Here is an 18,881-nt window from a genome sequence, read left to right on the forward strand (position 1 = left end):
CCATCCCACACCCTCCTGCTCCCCCCCAGCAAACGTTAGTCTGTCCTACATATCCATGATCTTTTCTGTTTTGTCAGTAGATCATTTGTGCCATATTTTATTTTTTATTTTTTTGTTCATTGAAGTATATTTGAGTCAGTGAAAAATAAATGGATAATACAGTTTGCATGGTGAGATTTGGTCCAGATCTGGACCAAAGGGTAGAACCTATGACTCCATTATGATAGAGGATAAAGTCCAGGGTTTCTGAGGCAGCCCACAAGGTCCCACCTGTCCCATCCCCTGCTTATCTTATTTCTTGGGCTTCCTGGTCCCAGCCCTGAAATACTACTGTTGCATGTCTCTGGCTGGATGCTAGTCCTTGCACTTCTGATGCTTTTCTTGCTCTGACTTCCTGGCAAATAATCTTTCAGCATGAAGCTTAAGAGTCATCTCTTCTAGGAGGTTTTTCTGACTTCTTCCTTAGGAGCAAGAAAAAGAGGTCCATACCGATGAAGTCAGATGTGTCAGCCAGACCCAGACCTGCTGGAAGCCAGACTTGCATTTTGTTTTCTCTTCAGAACTGGTCAGTAAGAAGGCAGCCCTTCATTATAGTGAGTCATCCGCCTTCAGTGGGTGTCCAGTTGCCCAAGTTCGAATAAGCCAGTGTTGCTACTGTCCTCTGATTTTATTTTAATATCTGTGGTGACTAAAGATGTAGAGCATCTTTAGATCGTTTGAGCCATGTTTTAGACTCCACATATAAAAGATATCATATGGTCTGTCTTTCTCTGACTTACTTCATTCAGTATGAGAGTCTCTGTTTCCATCCACGTTGCTGCGAATGGCATTATTTTTTCTTTTTATTGCTAGTAGTATTCCATTGTGTGTATGTATCACATCTTCCTAATGCATTCATCCATCGATGGGCATTTAGGTTGTTTCCATGCCTTGGCTATTGTGAATAGTGCTGCAGTGAACATGTGGGTGCATGTATCTTTTTCAGTGAAAGTTTTGTCTGGATATGTGCCCAAGAGTGGGCTTGCTATATCATATGGTAGTTCTGTATTTAGTTTTTGAGGTATTTCCATACTGTTTCCCCTTAGTGGTTGCACCAGTTTACATTCCCACTAGTGGTGTAATAGGGTTCCCTTTTCTCCACATCCTCTCCAGTATTTACTGTTTGTAGACTTTTTGATGATGGCCATTCTGACTAGTGTAAGGTGGTACATCATAATAGTTTTGATTTGCATTTCTCTAATAATTAGTGATGTTGAGCATTTTTTCATATGCCTGCTTGACATCTGTATGTCTTCTTTGGTGAAATGTCTATTAAGGTCTTCTGCCCATTTTTCAATTGGGTTTTTTGTTGTTGTTGTTGAGTTGTATGGGTTGTTTGTATCTTTTGGAGATGAAACCTTTGTCGGTTGAGTCATTTGCAAAAGCTTTCTCCCATTCTGTGGGTTGCCTTTTCATTTTTTTTAATGGTTTCTTTTGCTATGAAAAAGCTTTCAAATTTAATTTTTATTTTTTAATATTTTTATTAAGGTATAGTCAGTCAATTTACAGTGTTGGGCCAATTTCTGCTATAGAGCAAAGTGACTCAGTGGTTTTATATATATATATATATATATATACATACATACACACACATACATTCTTTCAACTAATTTTTAAATATTGATTTTCGGGAGTTCCCTGGTGGCTCAGCAGGTTAAGGATCTGGCATTGTCACTGCTGAGGCTGCTGCTGAGGAGCAGGTTTGATCCCTGGCCCAGGAACTTCCACATGGCATGAGCATGGCAAACAAAATAAAAAGTGAAGATAGCTGGCATGAGAGATTTACCATTAAGATTGTGCTTACTCTATGTTCATTTAAGATTGCCTTTATCACATTAAGGAATTTTATCCCTAGTTTGCTGGGAGTTTTTGTTGTAGTAGTATGCTGAATTTTATCACATGCTTTTTAAAATCTATTCATTTTTTACTTAGAGCCGTCTATTTCTCCCACTTATTGAAGACCTTATTTTCTCCGTTGTAGGTTCTTGCCTCTTGCCATAGATTAATCGACCAAAGGTACGTGGGTTTATTTCTCAGCTTTCTATCCTTTCCCATTAAGCTGTATTGCTGTTTTGATAACTATAGCTTAGCTTTGTAGTATAGTCTGAAGTCAGGGAGCCTGATTCCTCTAGCTCCATTATTCTTTCTCAGGATTGCTTTGGCTGTCCAGGGTCTTTTGTGTTTCCATACGAAAGTTTTTTTTTTGTTGTTCCAGTTCTGTGAAAAATGCCATTGGTTATTTTATAGGGATTGCATTGAATTTGTAGATTGCCTTGGGTAGTATAGTCATTTTGACAATACTGATTCTTCCAGTCCAGGAGCATGATATATCTTTTCATCTGTTTGTGTCATCCTCTGTTTCTTTCATTCATATCTTAGAGTTTTCATAGTATAAGTTTTTGGCTCCTTAGTAGGTTTATTCCTAGGTATTTTATTCTTTTTGATGTAGTGGTAAGTGGGATTGTTTCCTTAATTTTTCTTTCTGCTCTTTTGCTATTGTATAGAAATGCAAGAGATTTCTGTGCATTAGTTTTGGTAAAGTAGCCTGCAACTTTACCAAATTCATTGATGAGCTCCACCAATTTTCATGTAGCATCTTTAGGATTATCTAGGTATAGTATCATGTCATCTGCAAAGAGTGATAGTTTTACTTCTTTTCCAATTTGGATTTCTTTTTCCTTCATCGCCATGGCTAGGACTTCAAAAACTATGTTGAATAACAGTGGCGAAGGGGTACGTCCCTGATTCTTCCTGCTTTCACCTTTTCACCATTGAGTTTAATGTTAGCTGTGGGTTTGTCATAGATGGCCTTTATTAAGTTGAAGGTTCCCTCTGCCCACTTTTCTGCAGAGTTTTTTTTTTTTTTATCATAACTGTTTAGTGATTTTGTCAGAAGCTTTTTCTCCATCTATTGAAAAATCCTTGCATCGGAGTTCCCGTTGTGGCGCAGTGGTTAACGAATCCGACTAGGAACCATGAGGTCATGGGTTCGGTCCCTGCCCTTGCTCAGTGGGTTAACGATCCAGCGTTGCCATGAGCTGTGGTGTAGGTTGCAGACGCAGCTTGGATCCCACGTTGTTGTGGCTCTGGCGTAGGCCGGTGGCTACAGCTCCGATTCAACCCCTAGCCTGGGAACCTCCATATGCCGCAGAAGCGGCCCAAGAGATAGCAACAACAACAACAACAACAACAAAAGACAAAAAGACCAAAAAAAAAAGAAAGAAAGAAAGAAAAATCCTTGCATCCCTGGGATAAATCCCACTCGATCATGGTGTACAGTGCTTTTCATGTATTGTTGGATTCTGTTTGCCAGTATTTTTTTGAGAGTTTTGTGTCTTATGTTCATCAGTGATATTGGCCTGGGTAATTTTTTTTTTTTTTTTTTTTTTTTTTTGGTTATCTTTGTCTGGTTCTGGTAGCAGGGCAATAATGTCCTCAAAGAATGGTTTGTGAGTATTCCTTTTATTATTTTTTTTAACTCAGTGAATTTTATTACATAGTTGTACAACCATCATCATAACCCAATTTTACATTGCTATCCCAGACGCCCAGCCCATCCCTTCCCACCTAACCTGTCTCCTTTAGTAACCATCGCTTTTTCAAACTTTGTGAGTCAGTTTCTGTACTGTAGATTAGTTCATTGTCCTTTTTTTTTAGGTTCCACATATAAGTGATAGCATATGACGTTTGTGTCTCACTGTCTAACTTCACTTGACATAATTTCTAGGTCCATCCATGTTGCCACAAATACCATTATTTCAATCCTTTTTATGGAATATTCCGTTGCGCGTATGCACCGCATCTTCTTTATCCACTCCTCTGTCTGTGGACATTTAGCTTGCTTCCATGTCTTGGCTATTGTAAATAGTGCTGCAGTGAACACTGGGGTACATGTATCTTTTCGAGTCATGGTTTTTTGAATAGGTACCCAGGAATGGGATTCCTGGATCAAATGGTAATTCTATTTACAGTTTGAGGAATCTCCATCCTGTTTCCATAGTGGGCACACCAAATTACATTAACATCAGCATTGTAAAAGGGATTCCTTTTCTCCACACCCTCTCCAGCGCTTACTGTTTGTAGACTTTTTGATGATGGCCATTCTGGCTGGTGTAAGGTGGTAACTCATAGTGGTTTTGATTTGCATTTCTCTAATAATGAGTGATGTGGAACATCTTTTCATGGTTTTTTGGGGGCCATCTGTATGTCTTCTTTGGAGAATTGTCTGTTTAGATCTTCTGCCCTTTTTTTGATGGGGTTGTTTGTTTTTTTTGGTATTGAGCTGCATGAAGTGTTTATATATTTTGGAGATTCAGTCCAAATGACTTGTCAGTTGCTTCATTTGAAAGTATTTTGTACCATTCTGTCGGTTGCCTTTTTGTTTTGTTTAGGGTTTCCTTTGCTGTGCAAAAACTTTTAAGTTTATTAGGTCCCATTTGTTTACTTCTGTTTTTATTGTCATTATTCTAGAATGTGGGTCTGAGAAGATAGTGCTGTGGTTTTTGTCAGAGAGTGTTCAACCTATGTTTTCCTCTAAGGGTCTTATATTTAGGTCTTAAATCCATTTTGAGTTTATTTTTGTGTATAGTGTTAGGGTGTGATCTAATTTCAAACTATTACATGTAGCTGTCCAGCTTTCCTAGCACCACTTATTGAAGGGACTGTCAGTTCTCCATTGTATATTCTTGCCTCCTTTGTTATAGATTAGTTGACCATAGGTGTGTGGGTTTAATTCTGGGCTTTCTTTCTTGTTCCACTGATCTATATTTCTGTTTTTGTGCTGTTACAAAACTGTTTTGTTGAATGTAGCTTTGTAGTCTAAAGACAGGTAGCGTGCTTCCTCCAGATCCAGTTTTCTGTCTCAGATGGCTTTGGCTGTTCTGGGTCTTTTGTGCTTCCAAACAAGCTTGAAAATATTTTGTTCTAGTTCTGTGACTAATGTCCTCGGTAGTTTGATAGGGATTGCATTGAATCTGTAGATTGCCATTGGTAGTATAGTCATTTTTGACAGTATTGATTCTTCCAATCCAAAACCGTGGTGTATCCTTTCCATCTATTTATGTCATCTTCGTTTTCTTTCATTGGTGTCTTATAGTTTCGGAGTACAGATCCTTTGTCTCTTTAGGTGGGTTTATTCCTAGGTATTTTATTCTTTTTGATGCAATGGGAAGTGGGATGGTTTCCCTAAATTTTCTTTTTGATCTTTCATTGTTAGTATATAGAAATGTGGTAGATTTCTGTGTATTAATTTTGCTTTTTTATAGCTAACATTTACAATTTTACTATAGTTGATTTACAGTGTTCTATCCATTTCTGCTGTACACCAAAGTGACCCAGTCATACATATATGTACATTCTCTCACATTATCCTCCATCAGAAGTGATTATAGTTCCCTAGGCTGTATAGTGTGATCTCATTGCTTATCCACTCCAGTTGCTATAGTTTGCATCTACTTACCTCAACCGCCCATTCCCTCCCCCTCCCCCTTGGCAAACCACAAGTCTGTTCTTTGTGTCCATGAGTTTGTTTCTTTTCTGTAGATAGGTTCATTTGTGCCATATACTAGGTTCCGGATGTGAGTGATATCATATGGTATTTGTCTTTCTCTTTCTGATAAACTTCAGTCAGTATGAAAGCTCTAGTTCCATCCATATTGTTGCAGATGGCATTACTTTGTTCTTTTTTGTGGCTGAGTAGTTCTGTGTATTAATTTTGTATCTTGCAGTTTTACCAAATTCATTGATGAGCTCTAACAATTTTCTGGTAGCATCTTTAGTATTTTCTAGATAGAGTATCCTGTCCTCTACAAACAGTGATAATTTTACTCCTTCCTCTTCAATTTGGATTTCCTTTATTTCTTTTTCTGTTCTGATTGCCATGGCTAGGATTTCCAAAACTATGTTGAATAGTAGTGGTGGGAGTGGACATCCTTGTCTTGTTCCTGATCTGAGTGGGAATTCTTTCACCTTTTCACCATTGAGAATGGTGTTAGCTGTGCGTTTGTCATAAATGGCCTTTATTAAGTTGAGGTAGGTTCCCTCTATGGCCACTTTCTGGAGGGTTTTTATCAGAAATGTTTGTTGAAATTTGTCAAAAGCTTTTTCTGCATCTCTTGAGAGGATCATATGGTTTTTACTCTTCAGATTGTTAATGTGGTGTATCACACTGACTGATTGACAGATAGTCAAACATCCTTGCATCCCTGGGATAAATCCCACTCGATCATGGTGTACAGTGCTTTTCATGTATTGTTGGATTCTGTTTGCCAGTATTTTTTTTGAGAGTTTTGTGTCTTATGTTCATCAGTGATATTGGCCTGGGTAAATTTTTTTCTTTTTTTTTTTTTTTTTTGGTATCTTTGTCTGGTTTTGGTATCAGGGTGATGGTGACCTCATAAAATGAGTTTGGGAGTGTTCCTTCCTCTGAAATTTTTGGAAACAGTTTCAGAAGGATAGGTGTTAACACTTCTCAAAATTGTTTTTGTTTTGTTTTGTTTTTGTCTTTTTGCTATTTCTTTGGGCCGCTCCCGCAGCATATGGAGGTTCCCAGGCTAGGGGTTGAATCGGAGCTGTAGCCACTGGCCTATGCCAGAGCCACAGCAACGCGGGATCCAAGCTGCGTCTGCAACCTACACCACAGCTCACGGCAACACCGAATCGTTAACCCACTGAGCAAGGGCAGGGACCGAAGCCACAACCTCATGGTTCCTAGTCAGATTCATTAACCACTGCACCACGATGGGAACTCCCACTTCTCAAAATTTTTAATGGAATTCTCCTGTGAAGCCATCTGGTCCTGGACTTTTCTTTTCTGTTGGAAGAATTTAGTCACAGTTTCAATTTCAGTACTTGTGATTTGTCCATTGATCTTTTCTATTTCATCTTGGTTTAGTCTTAGGACGATTGTACTTTTCTAAGAATATGTCCATTTCTTCTAGTTTGTCTGTTTTATTGGCATATAGTTGCTTGTAGTAGTCTTTTTTATTATTTCTCATTGAATTTTATTACATTTATAGTTGTATAACTGTCATTACAACCAAATTTTATAGCATTTCCATCCCAAACACTCAGTGCATCCCCCCACCCCCTAACCTGTCTCATTTGGAAATCCTAAGTTTTTCAAAGCCTGTGAGTCAGGATCTGTTCTGCAAAGAAGTTCATTGTGTCTTTTTTTTTTAGATTCCACATGTATGTGATTGCATTTGATGTTGCCATCTCGTTGTCTGACTGACTTCACTTAGCATGATAATTTCTAGGTCATCCGTGTTGCTGCAAATGCTGTTATTTCTTTCCTTTTAATGGCTGAGAAATATTCCGTGGTGTATATGTACTACATCTTCTTGATCCACTCCTCTGTTGATGGACATTTAGTTTGTTTCTATACTCTATTGTATAGAGTGCTGCAATGAACACTGGAGTACATGTGTCTTTTTGAGTCATAGTTCTCTCTGGGTAAATGCCCAGGAGTGGGACTGTTGGATCAAATGGTAATTCTATTTTTAACCTTTTGAGGAATCTCCTTACTGTTTCCATAGTGGTTGCACCAATTTACATCCCCACTAACAGCGTAATAGGGTTCCATTTCTCCAAACCCTCTCCAGCACTTACTGTTTGTAGACTTTTTGATGATGGCCATTCTGGCCAGTGTAAGGTGGTACCTCATAGTAGTTTTGATTTGCAAGTCTTTAATAACTAGTGATCTTGAACATCTTTTCATGTGTTTTTTGGCCATCCGTGCGTCTTCTTTGGAGAACTGTCTGTTTAGATCTTCTGCCCATTTTTTGATGGGGTTGTTTTATTTCTAATCTATAGCATTGTGGTCAGAAAAGATGCTTGATATAATTTCAATTTATTGAAATTTACTTAAGCTAGGTTTGTGGCGCAGCATGTGATCTTTCCCGGAGAATGTTCCATATGCACTTGAAAATAATGTATATTCTGCTGCTTTTGGATAGAATGTTTGTTCTATAAATATCACTTATGATCTCTTGTCTAATGTATCATTTAAGGGCTGTTTTCTTACTGATTTTCTGTCTGGATGATCTGTCCACTGATGTAAGCAGGAGGTTTAAAATCTCCCATTATTACTGGGTTGCTGTTGATTGCTCCTTTGTTAAATGCATATATATTTACACTTGTCATATCTTCTTGGATTGATCCCTTGATCACTATGATTCTTTGTCTCTTGGAATAGTCTTCAAAGTCTGTTTTGTCTGATAGGAGTTGCTATTCAAGATTTTGTTTCCATTTGCATGAAGTACCTTTTTCTGTCCCCCCACTTTCAGTCTTATCCCTAGCTCTGAAATAGCTCGTTTGTAGACAGCATATATACTAGTCTTGTTTTTGTATCTATTCAACCAGTCTGTGTCTTTTGGTTAGAGCATTTAATCTACCTACATTCAAGATAATTATCAGTATGTATGTTTTAATTTGTTTTTGTTTTTGGCTCTCCCCTGGTAGCATACAGAAGTTCCCTGGCCAGGAATCAAACCTGTGCCATGGCAGCAACCCAAGCAACAGCAGTGACAACACTGGTTCCATAACCCACTGAGCCACCAGGGACTCTGATATGTATGTTTTTATTGTGGTTTTGTTAACTGCTTTGGATTTGTTTTTGTAGTACTTTTTTCTTCCCTTCATTTTTTGTCCTCTTTTGTGATTTGATGACTATCATGTTATGTTTGGATTGCTTTTTCTTTTTGTGTGTGTATCTTAGAAGTTTTGGTTTGCAGTTCCCATGAGGTTTTGATATAGCAGTCTATATATACAAAAGATTGATTTTAGTTGCTGTTCTCTTAATTTCAAATACATTTCCAATATCCTGCATTTGTACTCTCCTTTTCTCATGATTGCTGGCTTTAATATCGTATTTGTGTATAGACGATTACCTACCTTCACTGCATGTTTGCTTTTACCAGTGAGCTTTCCCATTCATAAATTTCTTGTTTCTAGTTATGGCCTTTTTTTTTTTTCCTGCCTAGAGAAGTTCTCTTAGCATTTGTTGTAAATCTGATTTGGCAGTGCTGAATTCTGTCAGCTTTTGCTTGTCTGTAAAGCTTTTGATTTCTCCATTGAGTCTGAATGAGAGCCTGGCTGGATAAAGTGCTTTTGGTTATTTTTTTCCCTTTCATTGCTTTAAATATATCATTCCACTTCCTTCTGGCCTTCAGAGTTTCTGCTGAAAAATCAGCTGATAATCTTATGAGGATTCCCTTGTATGTTATTTGTTGCTTTTCCCTTGAAGATTTTGACGTTTTGTTTTTAATTCTTGTCAACTTGACTAATATGTGTCTCAGCTTGTTCCTCCTGAGTTTATCTCCTATGTGATGCTCTGAGCCTCTTGGACTTGAGTGTTTACTTTCCCATGTTAGGGAAGTTTTAAGCTATTATCTCCTCTTCAGATATTTTCTCAGGCCCTTTCTCTCTTCCTCTTCTTCTGGGACTCCTTTAATATGAACATTGGTGCATTTCATGTTGTCCCAGAGGTCTCTTAGATTGTCTTCATTTCTTTTCAGTCTTTTTTCTTTATTCTGTTCTGTGGCAGTGATTTCCACCAACATGTCTTCCAGCTCCCTTCTTTGTTCTTATGCCTCATTTATTCTGCTATTTATTCCTTCTAGTGTAATTTCTTATTTCGGTTATTGTATTGTTCATCTCTGTTCTCTCAGAGTCTTCTAGCTCTTATGGAAGCACCCAAAGCATTAGGTTTTAATGACCCCAAGTTTGAATGAGACAATTCCAAAAAGTTAAAAAATCAAATCATGCATAAAAGCCCACTATACTTAATAATACTACAGAAGATTAAGATATTTGTTCTTTAAAGAATATTCCAATGTGCTGCCTTAGTGTAATAACTGAACCTAAGCCTTTCCTTATAATGGCCCTCCTCTGTGAAAACAAAAACACAAGGTGTCAACTTTTCTAAATAATACTGAAATTAAACAAAATTCTATAAGATATGAAAAAAAAAAGTCTTCTAGCTCTTTGTTAAACATTTCTTGTATTTTCTCAGTCTGTGCCTCCATTCTTTCTCCTAGCTCTTGGATCTTCTTTACTATCTGTACTCTGAATTCTATTGCAGATATATTACCTATCTTCATTTAGTTATTCTTCTGGTATTTTATCTTGTTCCTGAGCTTGAAGCATTATTTCTCTGTTGTCTCATTTTGTCTAACTTTCTGTTTGTGGTCTCCATTCTGCAGGCTGCAGGATTGTAGTTCCTCTTGCTGCTTTTGTCTGCTTCCCCCCCCCCCCCAGTGGGTGAAGTTGGTCCAGGGGCTTGTGAAATCTTCCTAATGAGACAAACTGGTACCTTCCCACTGTTAGGTGAACCTGGATCTTGTCCCTCTGATCCACAGGGCTGAATCAAGGGGTATATTTAGAAGCAGCTCTGGGCTCAGGAAGTCTTTAGGCAGCCCATCTGCTGATTGGTGCAGCAGTGTTTTCACCCTTTCATTTGGCTGAAGCATTCCAGCCCTGGACCTGCAGGTGGTTGGGTATGGCCAGGCCTCAGTGCCGAGATGACAATCTCCAGGAGAGACCACACTGGAAAATGTTCCCTGGGGCCTCTTACACCAGTGTCTTTGTCTCCACAGTGAGCCACAGTATCCCAGGAGACTCCAACACCTGCAAGTAGTTCTGGCCCAGGCTCCTATAGAGTCACTGCTTTGCTTTGTATCCCAGTGCACCTGAAAGCCTGTGTGCACCCTCTAGGAATGGAGTCTCCCTTTCTTCCAGTCGTATGGAGCTCCTACACTCAAGACCCACTGGTCTTTAAAGCCAAATGCCCTGGGAGTTTCTGTTCCTGATGCCAGACCCCCAGGCTGTGGAGCCTGATGGGGGGTTGAGAATGCTTATTCCTATGGGAGAACCTCTTACAATATAATTATTTTCCAGTGTGTGGGTCACCTGCTTGGTAGATATAGGATGTGATTTTATTGTGAAAACACCCCCTTATACCATCTCACTGTGGCTTATTCTTTGGCTTTGGATATAGAATATCTTTTTTGGTAGGTCCAGTCTTTGCCTGATGGCTGTTGAAGGGTTGTGCTTTTGGTGTTTTCATGAGAGGAGGTGAGCTCAAGGCCTTCTTCACCATCTTATCTCATAATCCCTCTCCTATAATAACTTTAATGTTATGAATTATATTTATTTGGTTTTATAACAATAAAGCAAACTTGGATTTCTGGGGTATTTTGTATATCACAAAGTGAAGGAGAGCAGGATTAAGATGGCAGAGGAGTAAGAAATGGTGCACACCTTCTCCCACAAACACATCCAAAAAAAATTGTATGTAGAACTGTTTGAATGGAACATCTACTGAACATTGTCAGAAAACCTTACACTTCCAAAAAGAATAAGAAACCCTCCACATAACTGGGTAGAACAAATGGAAGAAAAAGAGAAAAAAGAGGTATCAGGATGGGAGCAGCACTCTTGAGAGGGAGCTATGAAAGAGGAAAGGAATCCGCACCCTGGCAGGTCATCTAACTGACAGATAAGCCAAGACACAGAGGGAACCCCAAAGCCCTGGAGAAGAGCACAGCAGCCAGACTGAGATAGGCAAAGCAGAGACAGAGTGCTCAAAAAACCATCGGTACCACCCCCGCCCCAGACACCACAGCCTGAGATGCTTGGGTGGGGGCTGGGTGTGAGATTGTACTCTGGAGATAAGAGAAATATAAGCACACAATGAAGAAATTCAGGAACCATTCCCAGTTAAAAGAACAGGAGAATTCCCCTGAAGGAGCAAACAGTGAAAGAGACCTCACAGTCTAACACCAAGTTCAAAAAGGAGATAGTGAAAATACTGAAGGAATTAAGAGCACTTTATGAAGGACTTAAGAACAGATATGAAATAATGCATATTATAAGGGCACTATAAAATATAAAGAGGAGCCAAGAAAAATTAGAAAATTCATTTACAGAGACTCAAGCTGAGTTAAAGACACAGAAGAGCAGGATGAATAATGAAGAGGAACAAATTAGTGACTTAGAAGACAGAATAATGGAAATCACTCAATCAGGAGAGCAGACAGAAAACCAAATAAAACATGGAAGCAGTATAAGAAAATATAAAGTGGGCCAATCTATGGAAAATAGGGATACCAGAAGAAAAAGAATAAGGGGACTGGAAATATATTTGAGGAAATCATGGCTGAAAACTTTCCAAATTTAAAGGAAACAGACATCAAGATACGGGAAGTACGGAAGGCCCCAAACAAGCTGAACCCGAACAAACTTGCCTAAGACATGTTATAATAAACATGGCAAAAGTTAAAGGTAAGGAGAGGATTCTAAAGGCAGCAAGAGAAAAACAGAGTTAATTATAAGAGAACCCCCATAATGCTATCAACTGATTTTCCTACTGAAACACTTCAGGCCAGAAGGAGTGGCAAGATGTATTCAAAGTTCTGAAAGGGAAAAATTTACAGCCTAGAATACTCTACCCAGCAAGAATAGCATTTAAAATAGAAGGAGGAGTTCCTGTTGTGGCGCAGTGGTTAACGAATCCGACTAGGAACCATGAGGTTACGGGTTCGGTCCCTGCCCTTGCTCAGTGGGTTAACGATCCGGTGTTGCCGTGAGCTGTGGTGTAGGTTGCAGACACGGCTCGGATCCCGCATTGCTGTGGCTCTGGCATAGGCCGGTGGCTACAGCTCCGATTCGACCCCTAGCCTGGGAACCTCCATATGCCGCGGGAGCGGCCCAAGAAATAGCAACAACAACAACAACAACAACAAAGACAAAAAGACCAAAAAAAATAAAAATAAAAAATAAATAATAATAAAAAAATAAAATAGAAGGAAAAATAATTTTTCCAACAAAAAAAAAGCTAAAAGAATACAGCAATACTAAACCCATTTTAAAAGAAATACTGAAAGTTCTAAATAGGAAAGAAGAAGATATAGGATGGCAGAAATCACAATCAGAAAGTAATCACTTAAATAAGTCAGTAAATCTAAAAGGAGGAAAAAATCCACCTGTTGTAAAAGCAATGGTAAACACAAGGAACAGCAAAAGGATAAACATGAAGATGTAAAAAAAAGATATCAGAAAATATGGGGAAGGAAAGTAAGAAAATCTAGTTTTTTTTTGTTTGTTTGCTTGTTTTGAATGTGTTTGAGCCCTACATGACTATCAGGCTAAAGCAAGCAGATATAGGAAGGGGCTAACACACTTGAAAAAGAGAGCAATCACAAGTCAAAACCAAACAATACATTCACCGAAACTAAACAGAAGAGGTCACAAGCATAAAATAAAAGGAAATCATCCAACCAGAAAGAGAACAAAAGCAAAGCATATAATCAACTGGAAAACAAGGTGTGAAATGGCAATAAATATATATTTGTCAATAATTACTTTAAATCTCAATGGACTGAATGCTCCAATCAAAAGACATAGAGTAGCAGACTGGGTAAAAAAACAAGAGCCTACAACATGATGTCTGGAAGAGACTCACCTTAGGGCAAAGGACACATATAAATTGAAAGGGGATGGAAAAGTTATTTCATGCTAATGGAAAGGCCAGGAAGTCAGGAGTTGCAGTGCTCCTCTCAGACAAAACAGACTTTAAAACGGCCCATAAAGACCCATTCCTAGACATCTAGCCAGAGAAAACCATGGCTCAAAAAGACACATGTACTCCAATGTTCATTGCAGCACTGTATACAATAGCCAAGACATGGAAACAGCCTAAATGTCCATGAACAGTGGAGTGGATAAAGAAGATGTGTTACATATATACACAGTGGAATATTACTCGGTCATTGAAAGGAAAGAAATAATGGCATTTGCAGCAACATGATGGACCTAGAAATTATCATGCTAAATGAAGTCAGTCAGATGGTGAGACACCAACATCAAAGGCTGGAATCTTACATGTGGAATCTACACTTCCATGTGGAATCTAAAAAAAGGACGCAATGAACTTCTTTGCAAAACAGATCCTGACTCACAGACTTTGAAAAACTTATGGTTTCCAAATGAGACAGGTTGGGGGTGGCAGATGACCTGGGGTTTTAAGGATAGAAATGCTATAAAATCAGGTTGTGATGATCATTGTACAGCTATAACTAATAAAATTAACTGAGTAATTTTTTAAAAACAGGCCATAAAGAAAAAGAATGACACTATTTAATAAATTATCCATCAAGAAGATGATACTATACTTGTCAATATATATGCCCCTAATATAAAAGCACCCAGATACATACAACAAATACTAACAGACATAAAAGGAGAAGTTGATGGGAATACAATAATAGTAGGAGGTTTTAACACCCCACTCACATAAACAGATCTTCTAGACAGAAAACCAATAAGGCAGCAGTGATAACTGATATTTTCCAGAATACAAAAAAAAAAAAACCCAATATACATTCTTTTCAAGTGCACATGGAACATTCTCAAGGATTGACCACATACAAACTAACCTCAACAAATACAAGAGTATAGACATTATTTCAAGCATCTTCTCTGACCACAATGATACGAACTAGAAATCAACTACAGGAAAAGAAGTGAGAAAAACTGACTACTTGGAGATTAAACAACATGCTACTAAAAAAACCAATGGGTCAATGAAAAAAATCAAGAGAAATTTACAAATAGCTTGAGACAAGTGATAATGAAAACACAAACATTCAAAATCTATGGGATGCTGCAAAAGCAGTTCTTAGAGGGAAGTTCATAGCAATACATGTCTTCCTCAAAAAAGAAAAATCTAAAATGGACAACCCACCACCTAAAAGAAGAACAGACAAAACCTAAAGTCAGCAAAAGGAAGGAAATCATAAAGGTCAGAGAGGAAATCAATAAAATAGATTCGAAAAACAATAGAAAAAAATCAATAAATCCAAGAGCTGGTTTTTTGAAAGGGTAAAGAAAGTTGATGAACCTCTGGCTAGACTCACCAAGAAGAGGGAATGAACCCAATAAACAAGAAATAAAAAAGAGATAATGGGATTAAGATGGTGAAGTAGATGGACTGGAGATTATCTTCTCTCATAAAAATCAACAAAATTAGGGAGTTCCTGTCGTGGTGCAGTGGTTAATGAATCCAACTAGGAACCATGAGTTTGCGGGTTCGATCCCTGCCCTTGCTCAATCTGGCATTGCCATGAGCTGTGGTGTAGGTCACAGACTCAGCTCGGATCCCGTGTTGCTGTGGCTCTGGTGTAGGCTGGCAGCTACAGCTCCGATTAGACCCCTAGCCTGGGAACCTCCCATATGCTGTGGGAGCGGCCCAAGAAATGGCAAAAATCAACAAAATTAGAACCAGCTGCTGAACAACCTTCAACCAAATAGACAGCAAACCATCAAAAAAGATATCCTCCTCCAGAAGACAAAGGGGAGGCCACATCAAGATGGTAGAAGGGTCAATTATGCAATATAAACAACCCCATAGCTACTAGATGGGTGGCCCACAGACTGGAAACTAACTGTATCACAGAGACTCACTTATAGGAGTGAGAGTTCTGAGCCCCATGTCAGGTTCCAAGACCTGGGGATCTTGCATGGGGAGGAGGAGCCCCTGGAGCATTAGGTGTTGAGGGCCAGTGGGGTTTGTGCACAGGAGCTCCACAGGACTGGGGGAAATGGACTCCATTCTGTCCCAGGGCAAAGCAGAGACTCCATAGAAATCTGTGTCAGACCTGACTGCAGTACTCGGAGGATCTCTTGGGAAAACGGCATGACTGTGCTTCATTCTGGGGAAAGGACATTGGAGGCAAAGTGAATAATTATCAGCATGTGCTCCTATAGAGGTGGCCATTTTGGAAAAATCTGGCCCCACACATCAGGGCTGAGAAACCCCAGGCCCAACAATAATCCAGGTGGGAACACAGCCCCACCCATCAGTAAACAGGCTGCCTAAAGCCCCCCAGGCACACAGCTACCTCTAATCTCACTCAAAGACAAAGCCCCACCCACCTGAAAGATAAGAATCAACTCCACTTACAGGCACCAGTCCCTCCTACTAGGAAGCCTTAGCAAACCCTCATACCAACTTCAGCCATATGGGGGCAGACATCAGAAGCAAGAGAGGCTACAACTCTACTGTCTGCAAAAAGGAGACCACACCAAAAACCTATACAAAATGCAAAGGCAGAGAATTATGACTCAGATAAAGGAGCAAGAAAAAGAAAACAGAAAAACAGCTAAGTGATCTGGAGTATACCAACCTCCATGAAGAAGACTTTAGACTGATGATTGTAAAGATGATTCAAGATCTTGGAAATAAGCTAGATGCAATGAAATAGAAGATTTAAGGATTAAAGCAAGCAGAATGCAAAATACAAGAACTGAAATAAAATATTCACTAGAAGCAACCAACAGCAGAATACAGGAGACAGAAGAACAAATAAGTGAGGGGGAGGACAGACTAGTAGAAATCACTTAGCAGAATAGAAAAGAGAAAAAAAATTGAAAAGAAATGAAGACAGTATAAAAGAAGTCTGGGATAAATTTAAAAACACTAACGTCTGTATTAGAGGGGTGGCAGAAGGAGAGAGAGAGAAAGGGGCAGAGAAAATATTTGAAGAGGTAATAGCCAAAAAACTCCCTAGCATGGGAAAGGAATCACTCAAATCCAGGAAGCACAACGAGTACCATATAAAATAAACAAAAGGAGGAACACCCCAAAATGCATATTAACCAAACTGACCAAAATTAAAGACAAAGAGACAATATTGAATATTTTCTTGGGAAAAGAAATTATATACAAAGGAACCCTGATAAAGTTATTGGCAGATTTTTTTTTCAGCAGAAATTCTGCAGGCCAGAAGGGAGTGGCACAATATTCTTAATGCAATGAAAGGTAAAAACCTCCAACCAAGATTACTCTACCTAAGAAGGCTTTCATTCAGATATGAAGAAGGAATCAAAAGCTTTACAGACAAACAAAAGCTAAGAGAATTCAGCACCATTAAACCAACTTTACCAAAAATACTAATGAAACTTCTTTAGATGGAAAAGAAAAGGCCACAACTAGAAACAAAAATATTACAAATGACAAGGCTCACCAGTAAAGGCATACATATAGTAAAGGTAAGAAATCATCCACACACAAATATGCTACCAAAATCAGAAATCAAAAGAAGAGGGTACAAATGCAGGACAGTGGAGAATCACTTGCAATTAAGTGACCGACAACTTAAAACAATCTTGTATATATATTGACTCTTATATCAAAACTTCAGGGTCATCGCAACCCCAAAATCTACAGTAGATACACAAATAAGAAAAAGAATCCAAATACAGCACTAAAAATAGTCATCAAATCACAAGAAATGAGAACAAGAGAAGAATGGAAGAAAAAGGTCAACAAAAACAAATCCAGAACAGTTAATAAAATGGCAATAAGAACATATATATCAATAATTACCTTAAATGTAAATGGACTAAATGCCCCAACCAAAAGACATAGACTGGCTGAATGGATATAAAAACAAGACCCGTAAATATGCTGTCTCCAAGAGACTGACCTGTCTTCAGACTGTGCTACAAAACTACAGTCATCAAAACAGTATATCATACTGGCACAAAAGTAGAAATATAAGTCAGTGGAATAGGATAGAAAGCCCAGAATTAAACCCACACACCTATGGTCAACTGATCTATGACAAAGGAGGCAAGAATATACAATGGAGAAAAGACAGTCCCTCCAGTAAGTGATGCTGGGAAAACTGGACAAGTACATGTAAAAGAATGAAATGAGAACACTTCCTAACTCCATACACAAAAACTCGAAATGGATTAAAGACCAACATATAAGACTGGATACTATAACATTTTTAGCAGAAAACATAGGCAGATCACTCTCTGACATAAAGCACAGCAACATCTCAGATCCACCTCCTAGAGTAATGACAACAAAAACAAAAATAAACAAATGGGACTTAATTAAAAGATTTTGCACAGCAAAGGAAGCCCTAAACAAAATGAAAAGACAACCCACAGATTGGGAGAAAACACTTGCAAATGAAGTTTTGACTTATAAGGGATTAATCTCCAAAATATATAAACACCTCCTACAGTTCAATACCAAAAAAAACCCAAACAACCCCATCAAAAAAGGGGCAGAAAACCTAAACAGACAATTCTCCAAAGAAGACAAATAGCCCAAAAACAGCCAAAAAAACACATGAAAAGATGTTCAGAATCAAAACTACTATGAGTTACCACCTTACACCAGCCAGAATGGCCATCATCAAAAAGTCTACAAACAATAAATACTGGAGAGGGGGTGGAGAAAAGGGAACTGTATTATACTGTTGGTGGGAATGTAAATTGGTGCAACTACTGTGGAAAACAGTATGGAGATTCCTTAGAAAACTAATGAATTACCATTTGATCCTACAGTCCCACTCCTGGACATCTATCCAAAGAAAACCATGAATTGAAAAGATATATGCACTCCAATGTTCACTGCAGCACTATACATAATAGGCAAGACATGGAAACAACCTAAATGTCCATCAATAGAGAAGTGGATCAAGAAGATGTACTACATATACACAGTGGAATGTTAGCCACTAAAAAGGATTGAAATAATGGCATTTGCAACAACATGAATGGACATAGAAATTACCATTCTAAGTGAAGTTAGACAGTGAGACACCAGTGTCATATGCTATACTTATATATGGAGTCTAAAAAATAAATACAGAATTTGTTTCACAGGCAAATTCTGAACATCTTTGCAGAACAGATACTGACTCACTAAGACTTTGAAAAGCTTAGTTACCAAAGGAGACAGGTTGGGCGTGGGAGGGATGGGGGTTTGGGGTGGAAATGCTGTAAAGTTGGGTTGTGATGATCACTGTACAACTATAAATGTC

The 18,881-nt window shown here is 38.5% G+C and overlaps 1 protein-coding gene across 1 annotated transcript in view; it reads left to right on the plus strand.

The window, feature by feature from the left end:
• LOC106505107 overlaps positions 1-14,491 on the plus strand; it is a 40,905-nt gene extending 26,414 nt beyond the window's left edge. The window contains exons 5-7 of the mRNA XM_021064267.1: positions 467-565; positions 2,021-2,055; positions 8,500-14,491. Coding sequence (XP_020919926.1) covers positions 467-565; positions 2,021-2,055; positions 8,500-8,590 — 225 coding nt within the window. The 3' untranslated portion in view covers positions 8,591-14,491. The remainder of the gene's footprint in view (positions 1-466; positions 566-2,020; positions 2,056-8,499) is intronic.

This window comes from Sus scrofa, chromosome 10 (genome assembly GCF_000003025.6).
Source record: "Sus scrofa isolate TJ Tabasco breed Duroc chromosome 10, Sscrofa11.1, whole genome shotgun sequence".
NCBI classification, from domain to species: Eukaryota; Metazoa; Chordata; class Mammalia; order Artiodactyla; family Suidae; genus Sus; species Sus scrofa.